We start from the raw sequence: 20,837 nt of genomic DNA on the forward strand, positions 1-20,837 counted from the left end.
TTTCCTTCTCTTTGTACTCCTCTTGGCCAATCAACCCCATTCTCTGGCCCCTCCCTGACCTCTGGTCCCAAGGTCCACCCTCCCATTGCGTGGTATGTGCAAGGCCAGACACCAGCACAGATGGGAACAAAGACTGGACTCTGGAGGGAGGGGCCCATGCACCAGCCTCGGGATGTGCTTCTCTCCAAAGACATGATCCACCCTTTTGCTTGTGCTGTGAAGCTGGGCAGCCTATGAGTGTATGCGTGTGTATGAGTGTGATTGTGTATGCAGGTGATCATGTATGTATCTGTATGCAAGTGCATGTGAACATGTGTGCACGTGTGTATGTATGTGTGTGTACGGAAGCCTTGAGCATGTGTGTGAGCAAAGATGAGAGCATGTGTATACATGTGACCATGAGTGTGCAGATATGTGAGTGTCTGAAAATGTGTGTGTGTGCATGGGAACATGTGGGCATTGTAATCACACATGTTAGCATGTGTATACATGCAACCATGGGTGTGCAGGTATGTGTGTGCATGTGTGTATGAGTGTATAAGCATGAATATGTATGTGAGCATACTTATATGTGACCATGGGTGTGCATGTATGTGTGCGTGTGAGTGTACATGTGCTCATGTGTGCATATGAATGAGCATGTGTATACACGTGTGAGCATGTGTGCATGTATATGTGAACACACGTGTGTGCATTATGTGTGCATTTGCACATGAGCTTGGATGCACTGTGTGTGCACATAAACGTGACTAAACGTCTATGTGTTCCCGCATCTCCAGATGTGCCCTGTGTGGAGGGAGCGGGACAAGAGGCGGGACGCGCTGCAGGGCCTGCCGGTCCACCTGAGCGTGGGCAGGGCTGGGTGACGGCCAGCAGGCGGGTGGGCCACCGCAGTCTGTGTTTGCTCCCAGCCACGCCCTGAGTACATGGTGTCTCAGTGAGCTGAGCGTGTCTGCTATGAGCTCTGCAGCGCCCTGGGCTTCTCTGGGCCTGAGTCACAGGCTGTGCCTCTCACATTCCCATCGTGGCCTCTGCTCTGCCAGTGCCTGTGGCTCCCCATGAGCACTGGGTCACTGCCCGCTCTGCTGGGGCAGCTCTCCATCTGCCCCTTCTCCATTTCCTGCATCCCGCTTGGCTTGGCTTTCTTTGGGTCTTGAGCACTTCCTGCCGGCACTGCTCTCTGACACGGCTTTTCCTGGAGGCTCCTGTGGGGCCGAGAACACATCAGAGCTCCCCACCCCACGGGCCTAGGTGCTCCCCCATTTCTGTCCTCCCGGGACCATCGTGGTCCTGGACCCAGAAGGATGGGACATCCTTGTCATCCTTGTCAGTATCCCTGGGCATGTGTGGAGTCACGTATGCTGGCGTGGCTCCTGCCATTAAGTGTGTTGGGGATTTTCCCGAGTGGGAGGAAATGTGGGGCCTCATTGCATGGATTCTAGGTCATCCTTTATTCCTTTAATCGGTGAGTGGATTGTTTTTCTGTATTTGTGTGATTTTTCTCTCTCGTTACTCATTTGCTCATTAATGTGTTTGAATATTCATTCCACAAACGTTTAAGGAGTACCTCATGAAGCCAGTGGGTCAGAGCTTTTGGCCCAGGAGTAGGTTCCAATCCCAATGCCACCACCCACCCAGCCTCTCAGAAGCCCACTTGCTCATCTGTTAGATGGGCCTCGGAGGCGGCTCCAAGGAACCCCGAGCAATTGCATCTTAAAGCCCTGTAGCTCTCAGCTGCCCTTAGGGCATCAGAATCCTCATCATTAAACCAAGCATCAGGCACCTGCACCGCAGAGGCTCCCGGTCCAGCAAAGGCAGGTATAGGGGGCCCGCAGTGGTAAGCAGCACCTGATGTGGACGGAGGACACGCTTACCACTTCTGCCTGGCAGAGCAGAGGAGGCTGAGTGGGGAGGCGGCTGCTTCTAGGCTGGCCGTCTAAGATGGTGAAAATGTTAAGAGTCAGCGAGGGGCAGGAAGGGCGTCCCAGGAGGGTGGAGGAGCATGCATAGCCAAACGTCTAGAGTGTCCGAGCAGATTGAGGATGGCGGCCGTGAAGAGGACAGTTGTGTGGCCAGATTACAGATAGCCTTAGAGAGCCTCGAATGCCAAGCCAAGTGGGGCACCTGGGTGTCATTCTATTGGCTGTGGTGAGTGATTCCAGCGTCTTGAATAAGGGAGCAGTGGGATCCAATCTGTGCCAAGGGTACAAGTTGCCATTATAAAAATAAATACGTTTACCCGAGACTAAGAAAGTTGGCAGGAATAAGCGGCCAGATTTTCAATGCTCTGCCTGTGTGTTTGCTTCCTGCCACAGGAAAAGGGGCCAGGAGGGGTGATGTCACGGGAGCTTGGGAGGCCTCATGTCCAGAGCAGGCAGCCAAGTCAGGCTTCGCAGGGACGGCGAGGCGGGGAGGTGGGGCAGGTGGCATTTGGCCCCGTGGGAGGCTTCCTCTATCCTCACAGCTCCAGTGGCTCCTAGAGACCCCGAGGACTCAAGGGGGAAGCAGAAGGAAGGAGGGAGCCACAGGCCCTGTGACATGGGGACAAACTGCCTGCTTCCCCAAGGTGTGGCATCCTTGTGAGTTGGGGAACGCGCTGGTTGGTCCAGTGAGGAGTCGGTGGGACCGTATGACTGTTTGGGGTGCACCGCGGGGCATGCAGCAGGTGCTCACCAAGGGGAGCTGGGGGGCGGGGGCTTAGGAGCCCAAAGAGGCTGGGCACACCTGCCCCTGCCTCCTGCCACCCCTGCCCCTGCAGCCCTTCTCACCAGTGGGCTCTGCCCCAGGCTGGCCGCACAGGGTGTGGGAAGCATGACTCCCGCCCTGGAGGGTTCACGCGGCTTCCACCGCTCCTCCCCCAAGAGGGTAACACATGCATCCTACATCGTTTCTTCCAGGACCTTTGAAATTTTCTCTGTAAGTGGTAAAACACATCAATGAATCTCTCCATGAATATTTATTGAAATGGTGGTTTTAATACAAAGCCGTTTTAGTGAAACTCCCAGGAAATGCATTTTGTGCAGCCATTGATCTTAAAATATTTACTATGAATATGCTCATCTTGGAAATATTACACACTGCTTTTTATTATTTGTTCTGGATGAAATTGCAGGGACTTGGCCCACATGGTTTTTACAAGCTGAGCAATGCTGGCAAGATGATCTTCTGGATGGCGTTCGGCTTTCTTTCCTCCTGGCCCTGGATGTCTTGGTTTCTGCCGTTGCTCCTGACATCTCGGGGGTTCACGGGCGGCTGGGGAAGGGGGCTAAAGGCACAGCTCTAACAGGTGGGCTTTGCGAGCAGACACCTGGAGAAGCAGGGACACTCAAGCAAGACGGCGCTTGGGGGTCACCTTGCAGGATGCCCTGACTCACCCACGAAGGTGCCCCTCAGATCAGGGCCACTGGATCAGGAAACTTGAGAAGATTAAGAAGTCCTGAGGTCCACAAAGATGCGGGGAAAGTGGCGTTTTGTATGTCCTGGTGGGGATGTGAATTACTACAGGCTTTTTGGAGATGAGGCCACCGGTGTCCATCAAGATTAGAACACCAGCTACCCTTGAGCCCGCGTTTACCTTTGGGGGTCCATCCCACAGACATAGAAGCGCTCGTATACAGATGTCTGTGCAGAGCAGTGCTTGTTGCAACAGGCCAGTGTGGCCCCAGCTAGAATGGACCTGTGGACCCAGCCACGGGGAATCACGAGTACAGTGCCCCCTGCCTTGTGGACCAGCCACCTGAGTACCTCTGACGGCCCACCTACCTTTAGCATGCACCTCCAAACTGTGGATTTCTGTGCACATGGATGAATATTGTAAGCTTAGGGTAAACAAACAGAAAACAGATTTTAAATAGATGAGATAAAGCACTGAGTATTTTTCCCTTGTGCCAGTGGGGTGGATGTGCTCCGCATTGGAGATCCTTGGTGGGGCGTGTCATGCCACTTTCCCGAAGTGCATCATCTAGTGGAGAATAAAAAGGCAGAAAAGTGTGTGCATCGTAGGATCACGTTATTGCAAAAACACACGGCGGCCTTCAAATTCTCCTGTGTCTGTATGTAGACTGTGGATATAGCTTTATGGCTGCAGATATGCAGGTATAGATGCACACTCACGCCTTCGTGTGCCTACACGGGTGCACAGCCCTTTGTGGATAGGTAGTATCAGTCCCCATTCCCGGAGCCCTGGCGGAGGCTGGACGCGAAAGGGGGAAAGGGAGAGGGACTGGAGAAATAAGATAATGAACAGATAAATACAAACCGAGAAAATATGCAGGATGTGATGCCAAATAGATGAGAAAGTAAACCCTGTGTGTTGCATGAATTCACAGAGAAGAGGATGCCAGCAGATGAAAGGCACCAGCCAATGACCAGGACACATAGGGGTTCTGACTTGGTGAGGGGCACGATTCTGTGTTGGGTTTAGGTCATCCTGGTGATGTGAGGACTCAAAGCCACCGCGTGAAGGCCTCCTCCCTGAAGGAGGCCTGCACGTCCAAGGGCAGATGACATTCAGTGACACTGCTCAGTGACCTCCGGGATCCAGACAGGCCAGAGGTATCCCAACAAGGTGCTCCTGTGGGAGGGTAGCAGAGAGGCTCCCGGAGCAGAACGTGGCTGTGTACACAGCAGGCGGCTCCCCTGTGGCTCTTTTGCCATCAAGAGTCTGCACCACACGGTCACTCATGTCAGATCAGAGGGTGCGCTGGCCTCGGGTGCAGCAAACCTCCTTTGGGTGCCGTGCAGCAGAGCTTAGTCTGCGGACTGGGACGGAGGTGGAGAGGGGTCCCAGCACAAGGTCTCCAGGGGCGGCCGCCGTGATTGGAGGAGCTTGTCCACGCCCTCGGGGGTGGGGCCCAGCCTGACCCCTGACCCCAGGGAGAGCACTTGGACAGTTCCCCTGAAGCTCGCACCGCCCGCCGGGCCTGTGAAGATCGACTGTGACGCCACAGCAGTTGGGCAGTAGGGCCGGCCAGCATCGAGTGATGTCATGACAAAAGCGAGGAGCCGTTGAGCTTCCTCTGTTTGAACGTTTCATTAGACTGTCAGTCAGAGGCGACCGGCTAGCAGGAGGGTGACAGCGAAGTTCTCCCACGTGGAGCCAAGCCCGTAATTATCTGATGGTTAATATGGCCTCGGGAGAGGGGGGCCCTGGGGGTAATGGGGACAGTGGGTCGTGCTGAGAGCCGTTTCTGTGGGTGAGCCCATGGAGCGGGTCGTCTCACCCCCGGGATGTCTGGACAGTTTCCTGGCCTTGCATGTCCCCTCCCAGGCTGAATGTGGGAAACAGGACACAGTTGGAGGATGGGGTCTGCAGGAAGCAAGCCCTGCACCCAAGCATTGCAGCAGGTGCCTGGCTGCCCTGGCAGAGAAGTTTGGGGGCCGAGGGTTCTGAAGGTCACAGTGTGCAGGGTGGGGGTGGGGTAGGTGGGGAGCAACCTTGGGTGGAGTGTGGTTCCCAAAGGGGCCACCTTCTGGCACCCGTGCCCCTGCGTGACCCCTCCTCTGGGTGCCAGCCGGACCTGGTGACGTGTTTCTAGTGAACGTAGGCAGCAGAGTGGTGGGACTCATGGGGTTGGATCAACAATCCTGGCCTCCAAGTCACACACACACCCTGCACCCTTCTCCCTGCCCCTCTGACGGAGCTAGCTGTGTGGGCAAGGGCCTTACAGGGAGGTCCGTCTGTGAGAGACCCATGAAGGCCCTGCCAGGGATTCCTGACACACACCAAGTCTGAGTCTGTGAATGTTTGCTTGAAGCAGTGGGTTCACGTTGTGGCTGTTTTGGAGTGACTTGCTGCATGGTGATGGGTCACTAATGGTGAAGTTTGCTGCTGGGGTGGGGGCTGCAGGGGCCTGGGAGACAGATGCCATGCATTCCCCACCATCGCCCCCTCTCCTGAGCAGTGGGGCCGGGAGAGAAGCTTGGTCCTCCCCGGCCGGGCCAGCATGTGTGCATGGTCTGGGAGCCACACAGCATCCTTCCCTCTCCTTGTTACGTATCTAAACACACTTGCCCTCCGCTGCCTTCAGGAGAAAGAGGGCGTCTCCGTGTCGCACCTCGGGGCCTCTGTCAGAAGGAGATTTCTGTTTAGAAGAAAAAGCATTGCTGTAGGTTTGACGTTCCACTTCAGGTACCAAGCGGTGGAACCGGGGGCGAAGGTTGGGTGATGCCGTTAGACCATCTTCACGAACATCCACCAACCAGGCTTTGGAAGAAAACCCTGCTGCTTTATCTCCCGTTGTGCAAACAGGAGCAGGTGGCCTCGGGTTGGAACGAGGCTCCGGAGAGCTTGGGGGCAGCAGGTGTCTGTCCCTGCTCTGCCCGCAGCACTGACCCTGACACACAGGTGCAGAAATTCAGCAGGTGTCTTTAGCCATGTCCCCCCAACTCCAAACAGGAAGCACGAGGCAACATTTTCCAGGAAGTGGCTGTTTTCTTAGAATACTAGAAAAGCCAGATGGTTTAGGATTTCCATACATCCCTACTTCCTTCCCCGGCATTTGCTGTGCCTCCTACATATGAGTCCTGGGCCAGGAGCTGAGACTAGAAAGGTCAGTACAGGGCACAGCACCATCCCTGTCCCCATTGCCTTAAAATCCAGAGAAGTAGACGTGTAAATACAGCTTTTCAAGTGAATTGAAAAATGGCGATTATCAAATTTAGAACACAAAATACAGAAGGAGTACACAAAGAGTATTTTATGTCTTTCCATGCACTGTCCATTTTTGGGAAGTCCTGACAGAGACTGGCCTCTTGAGTGAAAGCCTGGCTGTTACAACGTGACTGGTGAAGCCAGTGTCTGGAGCAGGTGCAGAGGTGTGTTCATCTGCCAGGTGGTTGGACGTCCCAGCCCCAGCCAGATGAGGTCATAGACAGTTCTTCTCTCAAACTTCTCAGGTTGTTTTTGTTTTCAGTGAGGAACTTGGGATTGAGAGGGAGAGGATGCTTGCCCGAGGTCACACAGCACCTGCTGGCACGTGAGGCTCGTCGGTCACCTGATCTGATTTTCCTGTTCAGGGATCGGGTTCTCACTGAGGCTGGTGAGGCAAGCACTTGCTCAGCGTTTCCCTCCCCTGAATTAAACCCACACAGTGACACGGCTGTGCTGGACAGCTGTGGACAGCAACGGGACAGACTCTGAGCGGTAGCACACAGACGGGATGGTCAGAGGCCATGAGCGCCCAGCAGGCGCCTGGCTTGTGCCTCGGAAAGGCAGGCAGGTCCCACCAGGAGTGGGTGGAACTGGGGAGCAGAAGGTGGCCTTGGGGTGATTCAGGGGTCGTTGGCTGAGGCCCCAGGACAGTCGGCCCTGCACCATCCTCCTCTCTGTAATGAGGGCAGAGCCACCCAAACCCTGATGAGGACCAGCCTCATGAAAGAGGCCATGAAGTCAACGGAGAGAGGAGCTCACACCCAAGGAAACAGAGTCAGTGGAGCACTAAGTGTGTTTAGTATCTGCGAGTAGATGTGAAGAGGCACCACCCATGAAGCCAGTGCAGATTGCGGTCAGCATCAACCAGGAGTTCGAAGAATTTAAAAGAAAACCCACATATGGAAACGGACAGGTTAAAGGGAGCTGTATGCAGTGAAGAGCAAATGATAACTTTTGAGGATCAAAGTGCAGAATGGCCCCGGGACCTGGCGTGGTGGGATGGAGACAGCATGTGTGGGAAAGGGCTGCCACAAGGGATGGATGGAGCTGGGCCCTGGAGTCCCAGTGCCAGAGAGTGAGGAATTGGAGCTGTGGGCTTGGAGGTAATGTGTCACGTGGCAGCGGAAACCAGCCAGGGAACGCTGGTGTGGTGTGATCTCAAGCCCCAGCTGGATCTATGGTGCAGGTGGGACGGGGTGGGGGTGGGGGGAGGCAGCAGGAAGGAAGGCAGCCGCTGCTCCGCTGCCACCCCAGGGGTGTGCCTGCCTGTGAGGCGGGTGTGAGTCACATCAGCTGGGTGTGGGGCTTGGTCTATGGGGACAAGATCATCGAGGGACCTGATGCCAAAGTGCAGGTGACCAGGCACCTGTCTCATGGTCAGGAGGGCTGGCACATGATGCTGAGGGTCACCTGCCTGTCCTGCTGGTGGACACACCTGGGGGGCGGGCCCTCTGCGGTCTGGGATGCTGGGACGGAGGATGAATGCCCCAGGCATGTCACAGTCCTTCTCACTGCTCCTTCTGGGCAGGTCTTCAAGTACTGGCAGTGCGCTGATAAAATGGCCCTGGTCGCTGAGCTCAGGCGCCCACCAAGTGTATCCTGGCACAGAACTAGCAGGGAGATTAATGGGGTCGCTTTCAGATGAGCTGGGTGTGCACACTTGCCCGTCTGTGGCGACGCCTCCAAGAGTTATAGGGATGCAGCAGGACGGTCAGGTGGTTTTGCAGAAGGAGCCCACACTCCCGCCCTTGCTCTGCTGGCTCATCCTGCCAGGGCAACCTCATGGGAGACCCGCCTACCCCGAGTCCCATTTCCCTTGTCTGTGAAGTAGAGCCCTCACTTGGGGTGCTCAGCTCAGAAGCTCTCTCCTCCCAGGAATGGAAACAATGTGCACCCCACCAAGGCACACCCGGGGCAAGGTCTCTGTAACTCCATGACATCCCATCACCACAGGCCCGTCCCTGTCACATCTGCACCTGAGCACGTCTCAAGGGACCCAAGGCCCCTCGGGAAGGCTGCGTGTCCAACTCGCGATTGCTGGGGCTGCTTTTATCTTTGAGGTGGAGACTCCTTGTACATGGGCAGTGATACTGTTCCTCCGGGGTGTCTGCTCACTTCCCCCGGGGCAGGGGCCCAGGATCCTGCAGTGTGCACACAGTAGGGGCTCCCCGGTGGACCGCATCTGCCTTCAGCCACAAACAGGAGCATGGGGGTGGGGGTGGGGGATCCTGGCGATTTCCTGGGACCCTGGGGCCCTGTGTCATAGGCTGACACAGAGGAGGGTTTGAAGACGGGCCACACAGAGCGCACTCTGTCCTCCGATCTGAAGAGGGAAGGATGGGGCCAGAGGAGGGGCTGCTCACTGACATCAGCCCACCTGCCTCCAACGGCAGCCACGCTGCCCTCTCACATTCCCATGCCCCTCGCAGTTGCCTGAAGCTGCGTGGCCGCCTCCCACTCCCGAGGGACTGTGGCACAGATGCATCCCCACCCAGCCAAAACCACTAATTAAAGGATTCCCCCCAGCCCCACAGCACATCCCCCACAGAAGCAGGTATGGAAACCACGACAGTGCCACGCTTCCATGGTCACTCATACTGTCCAGGGGACAAGGATTGGTTAAAGGTTAAACGATCCAGTTGCTGGTCGGCACTGGGCACATGACAGGAGTTACTTTATGAGGACATATGGGCGACCTACTGAGTGGTGACAGACCGCAGCTGGTCCTGGCCGGCAGAGCCCAGCATCCTGCAGAGCAGCACACACCCGGCCCGGTTCCAGGAGAAGGCACCATCCCCAGGCCCCCAGCTGGAGCCGGGCTGAGGCTCAGCCCTCACCTGTGTCAGCCACAGAGACCGTCGGAGCAAACAGCGCCAACAGAAGCCGGACTCAGCACAATGTGAATAATAAAGGGGATTTATTGGCTTGTGTAACAAAACCGCCCAGAGGGAGGGCGATCGCAGGCAAAGCTGGAGCGTGCATCGGTGCTCACTGTGCCTCCCGATGGCCCCTGCGGGAGAACCAGCTTCACACTGGGGGTGGCCCCTCTCCAGGCGCAGGGATGCCTGCCTCCTGTCCCAGCAGCAGCGCACATGCACACATGCAGTCTCTACCCACAACTCCTGATGTCCTGGGGTGTCCTGGGGTGCCCTCTGGCCGCCTGAGCTCACGTGACCATCCCTGAAGCGGCCAGTAGCCAGGGAAATGGAGAGCCACTCTGACTTCGTCCAGGCTGGGGGTCCCCCCACCTAAACCGGGGCTGCTGGGGAAAGAAATGGGGAGAACGGGGGAGGGCAACCGACTCCGTGTACCACACCCCTCATTGTGTGCCTGGGAGCTGAGACCACACGGAATGCGGCCTTGCCCGGTGGGCGGGCTGACTTCCCCTCACTCGGACCTTGTCCGGGCCGGCCAGTTCTGTGCAAAGTAGTGATCAGTGTGGATCCTGACCCACCCGCCCCAGACCCCAGCCCCGGAGGCCTCACGCGGTGACAGCCCGATGAGCTTCCAGCCGCAAGTGAGCAAACCTGCATCCTCAGAATTCTTGCAGCCACGAAGGCCACCACCAGCACTCTCGCGTCCCCCACCCAGGCCCCCTTGGGGAACCAAGCAGCTCCAGCTCCCGTTAAGGGGGAAATGCATTCTGGTGTGCAAACATCATCACATATTCACACACTTGTGGTCTAATTTTAGCTGTAAGAGGCTTCATTACGAGACGCTCACATAATTAAGCAGCTTTCTTCCCGGGGTCTGGGAGCCTGTCTATTCTTCTGTCTCATTTGCACATCACTGGGATTATCAGAAATGTGTTTTAGTTTCCTAAAATTACATATTTTGGTTTTTCCAAATTGATCCACAACGGGAGGTGAAATCCATGGAAATCACACGTCTTAACATGTCTGTGTAACTTCCAGGTCCCGGGCACGTCCCTGCCCATCCAACACCCAGGAGCAGCAGCCCCATATCGGGTGCCTGACTGTGTGGACCAACTCGGCATGACCCAGGTGCAGACTGATCCCCTCGTTCTACTCATCTGCATGTCTGGCTAAGGTGCCCAGGAAGCACGAGGCACCTGAGCAGGTGGCTCTCCACCTGGAGGGAGAGGAGGTCTCTGGGCCCCTGGCAGCAGGAAATGGACCATCTACGGGGGGGTGGGGGGGAGTGGGCTGCTGCTATCCTGACCTCGGCGTGGGCAGGAGAGTAGGTGGCCCTCCAGCCACACCGCTGCACTTCCCGGTCTCCCTGGCATCTAGGTCTTCTCCCCAAACCATCCAGTTGGCTGGGAAGAGTGAGGACCAGAGCCAGGGAGCCATTCCCAGGAGGTGGCCAGTTTCTGGCCCTCATCCCCTGGAGACTAGGTTTGCCCAGGGCTGCAGGACCCCATTGGTGCTGGCTGCCTCCCACGGCAGGTCTAACTCCTGGCAGGTCCCCCCTTCCTGCGACTGCAGAGAAAGAGTGCCATTGGGGCCCTTCCCAGGCTGGACTGCAGAGTCACAGCCGCACCCATAAACATCTACGAAGACCTGGCATGTCTACCTGTGCGCCATGCACGGCCATGAGAGGGCCCAGAACTGGCTCGGCACCAGTGTGGGTTTGGCAGAGCCGGGGCGGGCATGGAAGCCTCCCTCTGGGAAGGGCAGCCTGCTGGGCCCTCCACCCCACCCACCCTCGCTGCAGTGGCTCTTGGCTTCCGGTGGCTGGCAGGGTGCAGGGTCAGGGTGTTCCAGTGCTGGTTCTCCCAAATCTCGTGCCTCATTTTCTCCCCTGGGTGCAGCCTGGCTCAGGCCACAGGAGGCCAGACCAAGGGCCCAGCCGGGGTCACTGTCACGACCCTCGCAGGGGTCCACACCCACCACCTCTGGCCCGGGCCCTGGTCTCCGCAGCCTCACTCTGAACCCGCGGTGCCCATGAAGGAGGCCGTCTGTGCTCTAGGCTGAGTGCCAGGTGGTGTGCGCACAGTCCCCTTCTGCGTTTCCAGCTCTGTCCCTACCCTCCTGCTCCCGTCCTCACTGCATGGACTCAGATACACGGCCACACCCCACCCACCTGTCCTTCATGCCTCTGTTTCCTGAGCCTCCTCACCCTTCCCTCTGCTGTGCTGCATGATTCCTGCAGAGCCCCCAGCCCAGGTGCCAACCCTGCCCACACAGCACACAAGCTCCTCTGCCAGCAGGTCACTGCGGTTTCTGGTGAGCCCTGCCCAGTCCCTGAGGCTGTGAGCTGGGGGCCTCTCCTCTGCCCCCTGCCCCGGCTGGCACACCACAGGCAGCAGCATCCCTGAGGGGCCTTCCTCCAGGAGGGGCACAGAGACCGGGGTGTGACCAGGAGGCCCGGGGACGGCGTGGGGTGAACACCGAGGGCTTGGCCGCAGGGCAGACTCCCCCCAGGGGTGTGTCCAGGGGAACACGGCCTGTGGGACCCCACAGGGAGCAGGACAGCCCCCAGGTCTCTCCACGTGCACCCTGAGCACCCCCTGAGGGGGGCTTGCAACCCCTTGCAACCCCTGAGGCCTGGGGCTCCCCTGAAGCCAGCCCCTCTTGTCCCTGCACCCTTAGACCACTTCTGGGAGCCAGGCAGGGGGCCCTGCAGGGACTGCAGATGTGGACAGGGTTGGGGTGCAGAGCTTGGCACAGGTCCTGAGGTCAGTGTTGGGGGATCCTGCTCGGTGTCCAGTGCTGCCGGCCTGTCTGCAGAGGAGGGAGAGGCAGGGCTGCTGACCGTGGTGCCTGGTGGTCACACCACATGCATTTGTCGGGTGTCGGACGTGCTGTCAGAGTTGTGGGGCCCAGCAGCACCTGCCCACGGTGCCGACGCCCACCTGGCCCTGCATTCAGGGTAAGGAGCCCGGCTAGCAAGTCCACAGTGGGAAACAGGAGCCTGGGAGCCCGGGAGCCCACGCCTGCACGTCCGAGCGTGTCCAGCCCCCTACGTGGCCCCATGAGCACGCCGTGGCATGTGCACACACCGAGGGTCCTGCAGCGTCCGGGCGGGCATGGACAGAGCTGCCGAGCCGTCATCTGGGCACGTACTCGCCGGGCAGCCCGGCCCCGCCGTGCTCACGCAGCGCCTTGTCCACCGTCCGGATGTAGCCGTCGATCAGCGTCCTCATCTCAGGGGTGAAGGGCTCGGGGTCGTGGGGGCGCCGGCCGCGCCGTCGGAAGCTGCCCTCCTTGTTGTTCTCCACACAGAGCAGCCGCTCCTCGCTCACAGACACGTTGAGGAAGGCCACCATCTCCCGCAGCGTGGGCAGCAGGCTGTGGCGCAGCTCCTCGTAGTGCACCACCAGCAGCCGCTTGCCGTACCGCAGCCAGTCCAGCACGTGCGACGACCACCACGCCGCGTAGCTGTTGACGAAGTCTGGCCACTCTGCGCGGGAGAGACGGTGCCTGTCAGGCCAGCCTCCCGGGCACCCGACAGACAAGGCCCTGCGACAACCCACAGGGAGCGCGAGCAGCACCCTGGGCTGGCCACGGCCGCGGGTGCACTGTGCCAGGACAGTTGTGGACCGAGACCAGCAGAACTGCTTCCCTCTGCTGTGGACCGGGAGTCCCTGAACGCTGGGCCCACGCTGGGGCCGGGGGAGCCACAGCGGCGTTAGGGATGACTGGGAAACCAGATGACCCTCGCTGCCTTCACCTTTCCCCCGCCAGCTATGCCTGTCCAGCGTGGGTGACAGGGATGAACAGGGCTGCGGCAAGGATGCACTCCGGCCCAATCGCCTGCCCTGGGTCCTCCTGGGAAGCTCAGTGAACGAGGCCCCCACCGTGTCTGGTGGCGGTATCGTCAGTGTACCCCATGACCCTGCCAAGTGGCAGGAAGCACCATGAAGGACCAGAGGGACAGCTGCAGATGTTCACAGACACTCTATGCCGGGGGTCCTAGTGCAGCTCGATTGGCAGGCTCTCCGTGTTGGTGGGAAGGTGCAAATGTGAAGACCCGCCCCGACACAGCTGGTGTAACCGAGCCGCCAGCACACCTCACGTGCCCCAGGAGCCTTCTCGATGACCCTGAGCTCAGGGTCTCCCTGGTTTCTCAGATGAGCAAACCGAGGCTTGTGAGAGCCAAGGAGGGACTGGAGCTCAGCATTCTGTATCCAGGAGGTCAGCAAGGGGCAGAGGTGGCAGGAGGCACTGGGAGGCAAGGACTGGAGTCTGTGGTGACGGCCTGCCTACCCTATGGCTCAGAGTCCCCACTGACCACCTGGTATCCTGTCACTTGCCATGCAGACCCCCGTGTTTTGGCTGCACTGTGGTGCCTGGGGTGGCAGGCAGAGGCCGGGACTGCCAGTCCGACCCCAGCAGGATAGGGGACATGTGTCTGCACCAGATAAAGCTGCATGGAACGCCCCTCACCTGCCCCTGCCGCCTACCTTTGCTCTTCCAGTTGCGATCGGCCGCATAGCCCAGGTGCCCAGCACACTTGCGGTTGAACTCGGCCACCAGGGACCTGTACGGGTTCCGGATCAGCAGGATGGCTGAATCAAACATCTCAATCTCCCTCCGGCCGCTCTCATGGGTCTTCACACAGATGGTGCGCCGGCTGCGCCAGTGGTCTTTCTCACCCTTGAACCCTGCACGGGGAGGGGAGGCCCCTGAGGAAGGCGCCAGGGGCCCGCCACGGCAGCAGGCCGAGCTGAACGCACCTCCAGGAGACCCCGAGGTCAGGGCACAGGAGCCCAATGCCCCCTAGATGCAGAGATGCGTGGTCCGTGGGGGCGTTTGCATGGCGATGCCACACTAGCACAGTGAATCACCTGTGAGTTAGTCGTGGCTGCAGGTGTGGCCCTGAGAGGGCACGTGCCCTGCCCCAGATCCCACAGCAGCGCAGTGGCACAGCCAGGGCACGTGTTTGCCTGGGAGGCCTGTCTCCTTCCCACCTCTGGCAGTGGGGCCGGCGTGCAGGCACCAGGGGCCAGGCCATAAGCCACGGCTGCCCTGCCCTCTGCCCTTATGCCGTGGCCCCATACCGGGCCCACCCTCCATCACAGAGCCACACGTGCACCCACAGGATGCTGCTGTGCTCAGTTGGATGTGACATTGGGGGTGGAGGGGGCTGCATGTGGGGCCACTGCACACAGGGGCTCTTGGGAACCCATGAGCTGGGAGCATGTTAGCTGTGCAGGTTCCCTGACCCTCCGGGGGGACCCCCTGCTGGCAGCTGTCGCTCACCTTTGTTGTACAGGGTCCCATCAAAGTAGTAGCTTCCGGTGTAGAAGCCTGTGGCATGCTCGATGAGGTGCCGGGCCCACGTGTTCCCGGCACCTGGGAAGCTCGACAAAGCCACAAACACCTTGGACTTGGTGGGCAGGAACCTCCGGTCAGTGCAGCGGGTGTCTGCAAGTGCACAGGCTGGCCACCGAATGCCCAGGGGACTGGCTGCCCCCAGACCCTGCTTCACACTGGGGAAGTTGAGGCAGGCCCAGGGAAGAAGGGGTTTCCGCCCAGGGCAGCTCCGCTGCTGCTTGGTCTCTGTGGCCTCGGCAAGCCCTGAGCCACAGCACAGAAAGCTCCGGAACAGGGCAATGGCCGGGCCCTGCCTCTCCGTTCCCTGCCCGTCCTCAAACCACCTTCTCCCCGACTCAGGAAAGGGTCAGGTGCCTCCGGGGACGGTGGTGGCCTCCCCTGCCCTCCCCTTCCCTGCCCTCCCCAGGACTGCACACAGCCACACTGGCATCCCCAAACCCCTGGAGGGCAAACCGTGGTGGACACGGGGTGGGGGCCCCACACAGTGCGTCTCCCGTGCCCCACTCACCCTGCACGGGCGTCTGGTAGACCTCGCAGTACTCAGCCAGCCTCTGTAGCTCCGGCTCCTGGCCACACAGCGAGCTGTCCACGGCATCCCGAAGGCTGAACTGAGGCGTGGGGTATGCGCAATAGCACTCCCAGCCCCGGAGGATGGCCAGAGGGAACTCCTGGGGGGTGAGGGGTGAGAGCAGCTGGGGCGCGGGGGGCCAGGCCTCCTGGACCCAGGGCTGGGGGTACACGCGGGATCCATAGGGATGACGAGCCGGGGGGACACGGCGTCTGCCCCCAGCAGCTTCCAGCGGCTGCGGACCCCTCAGCAGTCCCCGCGTGGATGGAGCCGGGCATGGCCATCCCAGAGGAGTCCTCCTGCCAGCAGGAGTGTGGGCAGGAGCAGGTAGGGGTGTGTGTGGGGGGTCAGGATGGGATGGAGAAGCCTGGGGGGGGCAGGATGGGGCAGCATGGGGCCACGTTGGAGGGGGGGAGCCCAACCCTGCTGCGGGGGAGGGGGGTGAAGGGCCAGGTCATAGTGGGGGGCTGGGTGGTGAGGCGGATGCTCTGGGGGACGGGCACCAGGGAGGGACACCAGCCCCACTCGCCCCTGCCCGTCCTGCCTCCTGCAGACAGGAAGGCCGGCCACACCAGCAGAGGGGGAGGCGGAAGGCCAGAAAGCCCCTCACGGCTGAAGCCGTGCCACACAGGCCTTGTCGTCTCTCGCTCACAACAAAAGTCTTATAAATAAGTAAAAAGACAATCAATCATGTTTTTCTGAGCAAGGCCTGGCAGAGCCGGGATCTCCACGGGGACACCGTGGGCTGAGTCCCCCCACGGACAACAGGAGGGCAACACGGGGCCTGCCCCTGTGACCCCAGTGCCCTGCGGCCCCCACGAGAGCCCCTCCCTGCCTCCCTCCTCCTCCAGCATGCCTGCGGTGGCTTTGCCCCTGCCAGGAGTTCCCAGGGTCCCCACCCCAGGGACGGGAGAGACCCTGCACTGTTCTGACACTGTACACTCCACCACAAACCCCTGCATGCCCCCACCATGCACCCCTATGCACTCACCCTCACCATGCAACCCTGCTCACCCCCACCACGCACCCCTGCTCACCCCCACCATGCACCCCTGCTCATCCCCACCATGCACCCCCGTGCACTCCTCACCCCCACCATGCACCCCTGTGCACCCCCCATACCCCTGCACATCCCTGCACACCCCCACCACGCATGCCCACCCCTGCTCCAGCACCGAGCTCCTTCTCACATTGGAGAAGCCCTGGAACAGCTGTGGGACCTCCTGGAACCCTAGCCTCTCCATCTGTGACACAGACAAGACCTGCGGGTGGCCTGCCTAGAAGAGGCGGAGGACCTCGCTTCCCTCCAATCTCCTCACAGCTCCCCCGCTCTCCCGGGGCCACAGCCCTGCTCTCCATGCCTTTGCTAGGCGAGGCTCAGGATGTGGATTTTCGGAGGATGGAGGACGGGGGAGGCAGTGGCTCCGGGTGTCCATGGTCTTCATGAGCGCAGGGACCAGGGAGGAAGCAGCAGGTGTGTAACTTGTCAGACCCTGACACAAAGCCATACAGCTCAACAGCTGCCCCATCCAAGCCTCGGTTTCCCCACCTGCAAGCTGGGGGCAGGACCTCCCTGCTGTTGGGAGGACAAGGGATGATAGCCCAATGCATCCTAGGCACCCTGCTTTTATCTCAAGACCTCCACTGTCCCCCCACATGTGTAGGGTACCCCAGGGTCTGACCCCTGAACTTTGCCCATGGGCTCCCCTCCAAGGCCCCTGCGCCTGGTATGGAGAGAGGCTGGAAGTCTCACCACAGGACACCTGTCAGGCATGCCTGTGGCCCCAGTGGCCCCAGCCCACACTGGTCACATGCCTGGGCACCACAGCGGGGCTGGTGTTGGGGGGGTGGCGTGTCACAGAGGCTGTAAGCCAGTCAGCAGCACCAGCAGGGCTCCGAGTTGGCGCTCTGCACACACGGAATCTGTCCCGAACCCACATTTTCCCCCTCCCGCTCCCCGTGATGCTGCTGTCTTCAGAGGCAGGGCCTTTAAAGAGGTGATTCGGTGAAAATGGGCCACGGGGTGGGAGGTGTGATCCCATCTGACTAGTGTCATTATAAGGACATTAGGACATGGACAGATCGCCGTATGAACACACAGGGACACGATGGCCACCTGTGAGCCCAAGAGGCAGGCCTAAGAAGAAACCAGCCCTGCTGACACCCCACCTCAGGCTTCTGGCTTCTAGAACCCCAGGAAGGGCAAGCCCCCATCCATGGCACTTTGTTGGGGCAGCTGTGGCGAGCTCCTACACTGGGGTCCTTATGGTCCCTGGCTGTGCACCACAGGACCTTTGCACCTGCAGCTCCCTCCATGCTCAGGCCCCTGCCTCACGTTCTCAAGCTCCCTTCCCTGACAGGCCTCCACTGGCCACCCTGTTTCACATCGACACATCCTCCCCACCCTCACCAGCCCCCTATGCCCTGGGCGAGCCCTCTGGTTATTTCCCTGAGAGGCAGGACTTACTGACCCAGAGGAAAGCTCAGTCCCACAGGAACGTTCGCACAGCTCTGACGCCCGCGCACGCACGCACTGCCGTTCCCTCCTGCCCCCCCGCTCCCTCCTGTAACAGCTGCGGCTCTGACTCTTGCGCCTGGTCAGTCCAGTCCCAAGAACAGGATCCCGAAGCATGTACTTTCCCTTCACTCAAGTCTAGGTGCCAGTCCTCGTGCGCTGATGCCTCCATTGGGACAGTTCCTTATTACTGCGGCGTCACAGTCCATGTACAGACGCGCCATTGGGCGCTCCACTGGCTCCCATGCATCGGGTGGTCCCTGGGCCCTGTGTGCCACGTCCACGGGCGTGCTGGCAGGATCGAGTGCCGCGGGCGCACTGTGCTGTGTTGTGTGCTCCAGCAGGTCTGCACCCAGTGGACGCCCCGTGAGTGTCTGGCGAATACACCGGCGGGCAGACAAGTGTCCCCTGAGGTGCCTCCAGCGTGTGTGGGCACCAGCCTCCTGGAGGGACGCACAGACAGCAGCAAACCCAGGCAGGGCCTCACCCGCCAGCATCCTGGGCTCTGCTCAGAGAACAAAATGCCACCGCAGGACCCCTCCCTGGCCGTAGGGCCACCCCATGACCCCGCACCCCCGGGCCGGCTTGGGCTGCTCCCACCAGTGACCCCGGCCCCTCGGCCTCCACGAGTGGATGAGACAGTCGAGTTCCCAGGCGTGTGCAGTGCAGGGGGAGCCGCAGACACTAACGTGATTTTATTTACAACGTGCTCACTTCAGCGACATCCCTGGGTTCTGAAAACATAGAACAATTTTCAGCCCCTTGGGGATTTCTAGGACGTGATTTCCATAAAGATTAAATATTGATGAAGCTCCTCTCTGCCAGCTCCCGTGCAAGAAGACGATCAGAGGAGGGGAGGCGGAGGGAGGAATCCGGGACGCGGACGTGGGACTGTTAACATCCCAGGCATGAAGAGGGGACCGGCTCAGCCTGTCAGGGTTGGGGTGGGGGACACGTCCTCCTGCTGCCTGGAACTGCATCCAGAGCCTGGGCCCTGCGTCAGGTCACGGCACAGCAGGGGCCGGGTCCTCGGTGCCAGGGGCCCACGTGCAGAGCGTGGTCGTGGCTAGGCTCGGGAGTGACGTCCCAGCAGGCCAGGCTGTCCCGGGCCCTGAGCATCTCCCCTGCTGTCAGTCTCCAGGATTCTAGGGAACTCCCAGAAATGTCCAGAATCAGGACTCGAGGCCTCAGGAGGGCAGGTGGAGGCGAGGAGGCCAGGACCTCAGACCGTGAGGCCAAGCTGGACAGAGCTGCCCAGGGCTCTGCCACACTCCACACTCAACTCTGTGGACACAGATGAGTGCAAGGTGGGAGGTTTTGGTGAAGTCTTTGAACCAGCACGGAGCTCACCCGGATGGATATACCACCTGCTTTCGCTCCAAGGCAGGCCTGGATGTTGAGGCCCAAAGGGAAGGAGGTACTTGGGGGTGGCTGCGGGGATGGGAGTGGAGGGCGGACTTCTGCTGGCAGGCGAGCGTCAGGGTGAACCAGAGCCCGTCCGTGGAACACGACACCGCACCCTTGTCTCCTGCTGATCTGAGGCTCCTGCCGTCTGGCTGCAAAGTGGGGGCCATGGGGTCGCAGAGGCAGGTCCAGAGGCGGGACCAGCCCACGCTCGACCCCAGGAACACACAGCTTCGAATCGCATCCATGACAGTCAGTGAGAATGCCACGGCTCAAGGCCACGCACTGGCCAGGACCGCAAAGCAAGGACATGGCTGCACAGGGACACGCATCCGGGTCACTGACCCAGGTCAGAGCGAGGCCGGGTGACTCGCTCCTGGAAACACACCTCAAGTCTCAGGGGTGACTTAGGAGATGGGGACGCACAACTCCTTCACAACAGCGATTCCACGTGTGATGACGCAGCAAACGGCTGTGCACCTGCTCACGGGTCCACCTTCAGGAAGGGTCGCGACAGCAGGTGGCCCAACAGGAGGAGGCGTGCATTGCAGCCACAGGGGGCACGTATCACAGAGGGGGGAAATGGAAGGAGACATTCCTTCTTTTTTTGAGCAGCCTCCATGCCCAGCACAGAGCCCAATGCAGGGCTTGAACCCACGACCCCGAGGTCATGACCTGAGCTGAGTTTAAGAGTCAAACGCTCGACCGACGAGGCCACCCAGGGGCCCCCAAACATCAATTTTTGAGAAGCGCATTCCACAAACGTACACTTAGAAGACCAGAGGATGTGAAATATTATTGGTGGTTTTCTCCGATGTGGTAAAGTTACCAGTGAGTTTTCATGTAATTTTGCATTTCAAAATTTTCGAAATTTTCTAAAATAGATATGCCTTTGTCACCACCAACCCCCCGAAAAATAATACATTTTTTTTAAAGATACACATGGTACAACGTCGACAGATCTACTGCAGAAACAGTGTAAGAAACCCAAAGCTGTGCGGGATTGTCCCCCCATGAAGGACTGTCCAGCGTTTTCGCAAAGGGAAAACTTGCGAATGTCCAGGCAGTTAATTCACAAAACCCAGACCCTTACTGACCTGACCCTTGGCAGAGCCACAGAGGCAGTGCCCCCACCTGCCCCCAGGGAACAGACTGCGCCTGCGGGGATCCAGGTGGGTCGGGCAGCAGGTGTCAGCTGCACGCAGGGTTGCTGGAGGAGCAGCAGGTGTCAGCAGTTGGATCGCCGATGGTGCCTGAGTCCCTGGGCTCCACCGTGGGGCCTGCACATAAATACCAGGCCCAAAACCACCATCCCAGATCCAGGAACGGAGACAAGGCAGGTCTCTCCCGACGACTGCAGAAAGTCAGAAAAGATGGCTTCTCTGGGTTCAGATGATGTTGGGGGGCTGATGGTGCCCCAGGCATCCTGTCCGGCCATATCCTGGAGTTCCCGAA

At 59.7% G+C, this 20,837-nt stretch overlaps 1 protein-coding gene across 3 annotated transcripts in view; it reads right to left on the reverse strand.

Moving 5' to 3' along the window:
- Positions 1–9,552: 9,552 nt before the first annotated feature.
- WSCD1 (WSC domain containing 1) overlaps positions 9,553–20,837 on the reverse strand; it is a 30,697-nt gene continuing 19,412 nt past the window's right edge. For all 3 annotated transcript variants that reach the window (XM_041770422.1, XM_041770420.1, XM_041770421.1), the window contains 4 exons: positions 15,404–15,563; positions 14,821–14,985; positions 14,022–14,222; positions 9,553–13,018 (listed from right to left, as the gene is read on the reverse strand). In XM_041770422.1, the coding sequence (XP_041626356.1) occupies positions 12,666–13,018; positions 14,022–14,222; positions 14,821–14,985; positions 15,404–15,563 (879 nt within the window). In that variant the 3' untranslated portion in view covers positions 9,553–12,665. The remainder of the gene's footprint in view (positions 13,019–14,021; positions 14,223–14,820; positions 14,986–15,403; positions 15,564–20,837) is intronic.

The sequence above is a fragment of the Vulpes lagopus genome, chromosome 10 (assembly GCF_018345385.1).
Source record: "Vulpes lagopus strain Blue_001 chromosome 10, ASM1834538v1, whole genome shotgun sequence".
Lineage (NCBI taxonomy): Eukaryota > Metazoa > Chordata > Mammalia > Carnivora > Canidae > Vulpes > Vulpes lagopus.